The sequence below is a fragment of the Sinocyclocheilus rhinocerous genome, unplaced genomic scaffold, assembly GCF_001515625.1.
Source record: "Sinocyclocheilus rhinocerous isolate Xijiao unplaced genomic scaffold, SAMN03320098_v1.1 scaffold3416, whole genome shotgun sequence".
Taxonomy (NCBI): Eukaryota; Metazoa; Chordata; class Actinopteri; order Cypriniformes; family Cyprinidae; genus Sinocyclocheilus; species Sinocyclocheilus rhinocerous.
In genome coordinates, this window is record NW_015666262.1 from 145,551 (window position 1) to 154,651 (window position 9,101).

Consider the following 9,101-nt stretch of genomic DNA (forward strand, 5'->3'; position numbering starts at 1 on the left):
CAGATGAAAGTGTCAGGTGTGGGCCTGATCTGGGCCTCAGGAATTTTGCTCTCTGGGATTGCTCATAACTGCAGGAAGTGTTTAGTGTGCATGATGAAGAAGGTGTTTTCATTTCACATCAAAACCACAGAGATGAGCTGGAGGTTCAGAGTCTCAGTTTAATTTGGTTGTGAAGAACTAACGGTCTTTATTCAGGAAACCCACATGAGACTCAACAGAGAGAAGAAGTAGAGCTGTGTGCAAGTCTGCACAAGAGAGACTAAAATGTGCTTTTTTCCCCTATAATATATAATTTAGTTTAATTTGATCAATCAAACGTGTTCCTAATGCATTAAGATTAATTAACACTCAGTGTGTGTTTTATTCTCAGATTTCTCCGTGATCATCATTATTAGTGTGTGTGTGATTCTGCTGCTGATCGGTGGATTCACTCTGACTGTGTGCAAATTAAGACACAACAGACGAGGTGATACTTGGTTTCATTATTTATCTCTTGCATCGTTTAATTAAATAGTTTGAGTGTCTCTGAGCTGCTTCAGTAAATCTCACTCACTCAATGAGTTTCTGTCTCAGATGCTGCTGACATTTAATGTTGATTGAGTTTGTCTTTCTCTCACTGATCAGTTCATTTTGTTTTGGGTAATTAGGAAGAATCTCGACATCAGACAAGAGAAAGAGGAAGAAAAATACATTAGTGAGTTACAGTTTGTGTGTGTCTGTACATATATTGTGCTTATGAGATATTTTCTCATTTTAAAATACATTTTCTCTCTATTTTATCTGCATTCAGTCATCATGTGCAGACAGCAGACGTGATTCTCTCTCAGATCCTGGATCAGCTCAAATGAAGAAACATGAATTACCCACAATCCCCTCTGATGAGCTCCTGTACGCTGCTGTCAGTTTCCAGAAGCATGAAGAGTCTCTCAGTGACGCTACAGTCAGATTCAGTAAGAATGAGATTCACTCGGATTACACCACGATCAGATTCACCGCATGAGACTCAACTAACTCACTTATAACAGATCATCACACGTTACACCAATATTTTATAAAAAAACATACTATGATATATATATAAATATATATACAGTAGTCAACATTTGAAGTGGATCAAAACCTTTAATCAAAGTTGTCCTAAAACCTAAAACCAAAATGCGTTCTTGTCTTAGGACAACTTTGATGAACTTTTCTGATACACTTCAAATGTTGACTACTATATATTACATTTGTTTACATTAGTAATTTTTTAGTGTTGAGCAGTTGTTTGGTTTGATGAGGGTCGTTCAGTTCAGTTTGTGAATCATGAGACACTTTAAAGTTTCCGCTGCTGCTCATGTTGCTTCTTTCGCATGTTTAAAATAGTTTGTTATGTCAGTTTATGTGAGGGTGTGATGAACACAGGAAATAAAACCCTTGACTGACACTTCTAGAAGATACTGTAAAACTAACTCACTTATAACAGATCATCACACGTTACACCAATATTTTATAAAAAAACATACTATGATATATATATAAATATATATACAGTAGTCAACATTTGAAGTGGATCAAAACCTTTAATCAAAGTTGTCCTAAAACCTAAAACCAAAATGCGTTCTTGTCTTAGGACAACTTTGATGAACTTTTCTGATACACTTCAAATGTTGACTACTATATATTACATTTGTTTACATTAGTAATTTTTTAGTGTTGAGCAGTTGTTTGGTTTGATGAGGGTCGTTCAGTTCAGTTTGTGAATCATGAGACACTTTAAAGTTTCCGCTGCTGCTCATGTTGCTTCTTTCGCATGTTTAAAATAGTTTGTTATGTCAGTTTATGTGAGGGTGTGATGAACACAGGAAATAAAACCCTTGACTGACACTTCTAGAAGATACTGTAAAATTTCCACTCCACATAAAGACACACATCAGCTTTTAACGGTTAATAAAGACTCTTTAATAGCAGCTCTTAAAGCTGTTCAAATGACTGTCTTTGACCTGCTTTAGATTTGTACATGCAAGACACTTTTTTTTTTAAGTTCATGCTTGCTCTTGGTCATTTTTCTGAAAGGAGAGTTTTATATATGTTACAACAAAACAAATCCTTTGCTATTATTTCTTTTTTCTCAAAGCTGCTATTTAAAGTTGTAGAATTAGAGAGATTATTTTCATATATATTTTTTAATATTATATTTGAATTGTCAAACATTGTCATTGCACGGCATTGAATCTCATTAACAGCTTTAACATAGACGATGACTGAATCTAGTTTTCATACTGATGAAATGAAATCTTACCAGATCCCAGAGAGACATCCAGAAATGCATTAAAATAATGATCTAATTATCATCATGAAAGAAGTTTGTACTTTTTGCAAAGGAGAACATTTGAGTCTGATTGTATGCATTTTATTTTGTATCACCCTCAGGCCTGATCAAAATATTCACATACAAACTAATCATATCATTTAAAGTCTGAACTGTATTTATTTGAATTTTTTTTTTATTATTTGTTGTTATTGTGATATTCAGAGACTTGAAAATGACATGTTTGATGTTTTCTGTCTCAAAGGTGTTTTCGTGTTTGCGTGATAAACAAGCTGTTTTTCCATCCATTTCAAAACCACCGAAAACTGGTGAAGGTTCAGTGTCTCAGTTTGGTTTGAGTGTGAAGGTTAAACAGCTTTATTCAGGAAACCCACAGCGAGACACATGAACACAGAGAGACAGAAGATGAGCATTTATTGTGAACAGAAGAAAATAAAGACAAATTCAGTTATTTGCATTCAACAATTACTGAACATGTTCTTTTCTTATCAAAAAATTATCCATGTGTGATTTGACATTTTCTTTCAAAAACAGAACAAACTAAATCAAAACATTGAGCTCACAAATCACTGACAGAGAATGTCTGTAATCACCCTTTAAATGTCATACATTTGTATTGTTAGTATGTCAGTACACTTTAAACAAGCAACATCTTCAAGATTTACTTTATATTTCACTGTGTTTTATTTAAGATTTTTCATTATTATATTTCTGGTCAAATTCAAACTATCATAGCATATCTTTGTTTTCTGAATTCAAGGGGGAAAAAAAGAAGAAAAAAAGAAAACCTCTTTAACCCAGTTTCTTTACTAGGATAAAGTAAATTGCTTGTAAAAGTCTCAGTGCTTTGTGTTTGCAGAGTTGTTTATTACACTAAGTGTTATAATGATCATCAACATGAGATGCTTTCCAGCTTGTGGTTTTGTTTTACACTATTTATATTCCTTCGGCCAAACCAAAACCCTTCAGCCGCCTGCAGGTGTGATTTAAAAATGAAATGTTTACCGTAGTAACGATGGACACAGACTTTCCACTCCATAGAAAAGATGCTGTCAAATTGGTTACATTTGTTTTTATTATTAAAAATAATTATATATTTTTGTATTTGTCATGCATCCCAGCTATTCAGAATCCAGCTATTGTGCTCCAAAATATTTTAGTCAGGTCAGAGTTAAGTGCATATTGCACTAAATCTATTTTTGTTAATAAATACAACCAACTGCAATCATAAATAAGTGTGCAATATAAAAGATATTTTTGCTTTTCAAATGATAAAAATACAACTATAAGGCCCGCTTCGCATTCTGTAGCACTGGTACATTTTACATTGTTTCACACTGCCGTTCAACTTTATTCTGTGATGAAAAGATGTAAACATTCTCAGTAAGACAGAGTGTGAATTAATAATGAGCAGTGTTTGCATGTGTGTCTTATTTAGATTCTGAATAAAAAAATGGCTTGATGACGATACGCACCAGAGCCAATTAAGTTTTGACTCCTCCCTTTTCTCCTTATATGGTGTTGCGCGTCTGTTTGAATGAACACAAAGTTCGCGGGTGAATCAAAATTTGAAGTGACAGGACAGAGAGAGAAAAATGTTATGTGAGTAATCAATTAAATATATATTATGATAATATAAATGACCCATTCAAAGACCAGTGAAGGTATACTGCCAGTTAGTGATATAGGCTATGTTTGGGCATGAGGTTGTGGGTTTGTGCACTCATTTCAAAATTATATAAATATCCACAGGGTTGGTTTAGTTTGCAATTTGGATTATTTTTTTTAAAATAATAGTAAATGCAATTGCAACTATTTCTGAAGTGCTTCTTGTTGGAAAGCACAGTGTTACCACAATGTTTTTCTGTTGGACTTGTGTAAGCCCAAGGTGTTATTTTTATTTATTTATTTATTTTTCTCTGTTCTGTTAAAAGCTGTTAAATTATTAAGCAGTGTCTCGTGTAGTTTTTTATCCTTGTATTTTATGTGGTGACCACTGGGTGGTGATCTTGGCATATTTTTATAACTATTCATTTTTTTCTTTCTTGGTTTTCTTCCCTGGCGTGATGTATGTTGCAAAGTGAAAGTAAAAGTTTCACGCAAGTTTGTTGCATTCTAACAGGAAAGAGTTCCGTGTCTTTACTTAAAATCAACACTTTCTCACATAACGCAGTGAAGCAGCCTGTGCATAGAATGAATAATCAATTCTCGAGCCATTGATATCAACCAATTCAGCAGCACTGCCATGGACAGCACCTGGTAACGTCACACGTAAGAAGGTATATCTTAAGCAACCTCCTAAGGTATAGTTCGGGGAACACGCCTATATATGGTATACCTTTAGTTAAGGCATACCTTTAGAGTCTTCGTAGCGCGCTAAGAGACAGTGTTATCGGGAAACGTAGCCCTGAAGTGTGAAATCAGGTGTGTTTGACCAGAAACACTGTAGATAGAATTCAAGTGTTCAGATTTAAACACATTTGCCGCCTTATAGCACAAAACTTATGGTTGTCCATATGGCAACAGTTGTATTTGGAACAATGTAAATGTATGATATTATTTTATACACATACCGTCCACGGGCGCCGCAGCAATATGGCTGCCCACTGTATCGGGTGTGTGTTCACAGTGTGTGTGTGTTCACTACTGTGTGTGTGCACTTGGATGGGTTAATGCAGAGCACAAATTCCGAGTATGGGTCACCATACTTGGCCACACGTCACTTCACTTTAAAATATTTATCCTGCAAGTGTGATCATATCTGTTTTCTTCCAAAAAGTGTTAATGTTTCTTACAACTGATAAAGATGCCAAAAAAAATGTCAAACAAAGCATTTTTGATTTCCCAGGGAGACAGGAAGATGATGCTATTTAATAAATACATGAAGACACTCATTATAATCTCTGTTTATGAGAATAGATAAGCCTTTGTAACTCAACATGTTCCTGATGTATGAATATTGTCAGTTGTATATCTGTACTACATATTTTTTTTTTTTCACATTTTCTTTTGTCACTCCCCTGGATTGTCTTTGTGTGTTTTTCTGCCCATGTTCTCCCTGTGACCTATTTTATCCCTTGTGTTAATTGTGTTTATTGATTCCAGGTGTTTCTTGTTAATTTCCTTGTTTAGTTCCTAGTATTTAAGTCCGGCGTTTTCCTTTGTCCTGCGTCTAGTGTTATACGTCAATTCCCCGTGCTGCGTGTGTGTTCCTGCCTGTGAGTCTTTGTTGGAGTTAATAAAGACTGTTCCTTGTAAATTCTCTGTCGTCTCCGCACTCCTCGTTCTTACACAGCAACATAACGGTGACATCTTTATACTTTATACGTTTTTTTTAACCTTTAATTTTAAATTATTTTAAATGTTCAAGATGTCTTGTAAGTTTGCTGAGGTCTTAGACGCCTTACGGCCTTGACCAGAAGTATTGGCAGTAACAAATTTTGTGTTTTGCAAAGTTAAATAAATAAATAATTGTGTTTCGCGATCACTGCCATTAATGGTATCAAAACGTACTGCAAGAGCAATTTCTCCCAACGACCCAGGAGCAATTTGGTGATGATTTGTGCACTTTCCAGCATGATGGAGCACCATGACACAAGGCAAGAGTGAAAATGAAGTGGGTCAGAGATCAGTACATTGAAATGTTGGATCCATGGCCAGGCAACTGCCCGGATCTTAATCCCATTTTTTTCCCATTCACTTGAGGGTCATTTGTCCTTATATCAAGAACATAAAACCTGTTTAAGCTTTCAGTATCAGACAGTGTAACTGCACTAGGTGGCGCTCTTTCAGTGTGATTAATGTGATGTTCAGTCAGTGGTGATGGTGGGAGGAGCCAGTAAAGCTGCTCATTACTGATAAAGAGCTGAATAAAGAGGAAGTAACTAAAGCAGACAGATGTAGAGACAGAGAGATTCACACAGAGATCATTCAGCAGAAAGAAGACTGAACTCAACTCACAATGAAGATCCTCCTCATCTTCCTCACTTTCTACCTGATCTCAGGTCAGAGCTTTTCTCTTTCATCACTGCAGTAATGATGCTGTTTTCTGTTCATCAGCTTTCTGATCACAGTATCAATCTGATTGACAGCTGCAGTGAGATGCTTTAGCGTCACGGGATATTCTGGAGGAAGTCTTCTTGTTGATTCTGGGAAACTTTGGTTCCGTGCAAATGTTAAATGCATGAATAAATTACCTGAGTGGACAAATATAATGAATAATACGAAGCATGACAAATGGATCAGTGTTGGAAAATTCACATTGTTTCAAAATAATGAGGGAAACCTCACGATCTACATCAGAGATTTGAAGGAACATGATGCTGGAGGATACTGGATTGGTGTTCTTTACAAGTGGGGTATAGATATGACTTTACATGTGGAAGAAGGTCAGTCATTTTAATCTGAATCTACTGACCATTTTAAAGCCTTTACTAAAGTAAAATATATTTATTTGTTATGTAAATGGCAGATTCATGTTGTAAAGTGTCAAAGAGAGTGATGGTGAATATTGGAGAAACTGCCAATTTCAGCTGTGAATATTCACAGAATCATATTAATGATCCCAAGATCATATTCAAAGAAGAAAAAGACTCCATTGAGACGATTTACAGCAGATGGAAGAAAGAAAGATTCAGTATTTCTGATGACAAACATAAAAACATCTTCAGTGTGAGAATCACTGCTGTGACACCAGATGATGGAGGAGTTTATTTATGTGGAGTTTGGATCAACAGAGACTCGTACAGTTACTTCATTATTAACACTGTTCATCTACATATTATGAGTGAGTAGAACAAACTCTCATTGAAATCTTGTTTCTGAAATTTGCTTTTGTGGCAGAATTGATTAGATGTTATATTTGTGAGGAGTCTGAGTGTCAGCTTCATGGTTTTGTTAAGTGTTTTGTTTCAGTTCTGTTCCGCCTCCCTGTCAGGATTTGAGTTTCCTTGTTTTGTTTTGTTTTGTCCCCCTCAGTTACTGATTCTGTTCACCTTTTTGGTTAATTATCTCATTAATTCTCTTTCTCGGGGCAGTTGTGGCCTAATGGTTAGAGAGTCGGACTTGTAACCCGAAGATCGCAGGTTTGATTCTTAGTGCGGGCAGGAAATGTAGGTGGAGGGAGTGAATGAAGAGCGTTCTGTTTCACCCTCATTACCCACCACTGAGGGGCCTTGAGCACCACAGCATATGGCTGCGTGTTTGTGTGTGTTTTCACTTCTCACTGCTGTGTCTGAGTGTGTGTTTTCACTTCTCACTGATGTGTGTGTGTGTGCACTTGGATGGGTGAAATGCAGAGCACAATTTCCTATAGCCAAGTATGTTGTCCCACATGCCTCACTTTCACTTTTTTGTTATTTTTTTTTGTTTCTTGAGATCTTTGTTCAGTGTTGTCTATTGTTGGTTGTGTTTACTCCTATGTTTCCTGGTGTTTTCTGAGTTGGATTATTGAATTAAAGTTCCTTTTAAATATTTGCTTGCTCTTTGCTTAATAAATCACAACAGTGCATGACACTGAGCAGTTAAAGTATTATTCGTTATGCTAGATACCAAATATAGAAATGTTTTATAAGCACAATAATTAATGGACAATTTTGCTTTTTTTTTTTTTTTCAAGGGCCTCCAGTAGTGAGACATGAAGGAGAATCTGCTGAGATCATCTGCCCTTATGATTCAATCTATAAATCAAAGTCAAAGTCTCTCTGTAAGGGGACGTGCTCCACTAGAGACAGACATACTCTCAGTGAGACTGTGAGAGAAGAGAAAGAGAGCAAGACTGGCAGATTGACTCTGAATGATAACGTCACTGCACGTGTCTTCACTGGGACCATCACTGGACTGACAGCAGAGGATGCTGGGAAATACTGGTGTGCAGTGACATTAGAAACAGACCTCAATTATCTTTACACTCATCTGATCGTCATCATGAACGAGGGTGAGGAAGGTTTCTGCATCTGAATATGTGAAACTATGGCTGTGAATTGATGTTCTTGTGTCTGTAAACATTTCCAGAGCTGAACTTGACTAAGTATGAAGGAGACGACGTGTCAATCCAGTGCAAACATCATGATGAAGATCAGAAAAGCTTCTGCAAAGCACATGAAGCCTCCATGTGTGTGAAGGATGGAGTTTCATTGGAGACGATCAGAGATGATCGATTCTCTTTCAGTGATGAAGCATCTACTGGAGTCTTTACTGTGAACATCACTGATCTGAGAGAAGAGGATTCTGGGATATACTGGTGTGGAGCTCACGTCATCACTAAAGTCAATCTCACTGTTAAAACAGGTAAGAAATATTTAGATAAAATGAAGACATGTCTTTTGACAGTGTTCATGACTTACAAAAACAACTGAAAACATCAGAGCAGCTTTATGTTCATTCATAAGTGTGTAATCTGTTGTCATTTTCATGTTCATGTTGTGTATGTTTATGTCTGTACATGCTTATTTCTCTCTCGTTACAGGATAACTCTGTATGTGTGTTTTATTTTCAGATTTCACCCTGTTCAACATGATTTGTGTTTCTTCAGCTCTGATGCTGATTGGTGGATTCTCTCTGATTATGTGTAAATTAAACCTTAATGAGATCATAGTGTTATATAAAGCAGATGATAATCACTACTGACTAATCCAATCCCTAGAATAAAGGACAAAATGTTTTTGTCCAAATGAGGGCAACCCAAATTGTCTTCAAAGGGATGTTTTGTTTCAGTTGTGTTGTGAATGTATGGATGAGCTCATCATCAGACAGATGAGACTGGTCAATCCATGTCTTCTGCTAAATTATT

At 36.1% G+C, this 9,101-nt stretch overlaps 3 protein-coding genes across 3 annotated transcripts in view; all 3 read left to right on the forward strand.

The window, feature by feature from the left end:
• The window catches only part of LOC107732221 (uncharacterized), a 10,678-nt gene extending 9,678 nt beyond the window's left edge, over positions 1–1,000 (forward strand). Inside the window, exons 8-10 of the mRNA XM_016543501.1 lie at positions 371–466; positions 648–694; positions 791–1,000. Of these exons, the coding sequence (XP_016398987.1) occupies positions 371–466; positions 648–694; positions 791–1,000 (353 nt within the window). The remainder of the gene's footprint in view (positions 1–370; positions 467–647; positions 695–790) is intronic.
• Positions 1,001–6,219: 5,219 nt separating this feature from the next.
• Positions 6,220–7,105, forward strand: LOC107732222 (uncharacterized). The gene is made up of 3 exons (XM_016543502.1): positions 6,220–6,343; positions 6,422–6,699; positions 6,783–7,105. The coding sequence occupies exons 1-3, from the start codon at positions 6,273–6,275 to the stop codon at positions 7,103–7,105; spliced, it is 672 nt and encodes a 223-aa protein (XP_016398988.1). The 5' UTR covers positions 6,220–6,272.
• Positions 7,106–7,593: 488 nt separating this feature from the next.
• Positions 7,594–8,599, forward strand: LOC107732223 (polymeric immunoglobulin receptor; the record flags this gene model as incomplete). Its single annotated transcript, XM_016543503.1, has 3 exons — positions 7,594–7,597; positions 7,929–8,246; positions 8,324–8,599. Coding segments are annotated over exons 1-3 (598 nt in total), but the record flags the coding sequence as incomplete, so codon positions are not given.
• Positions 8,600–9,101: the final 502 nt, after the last annotated feature.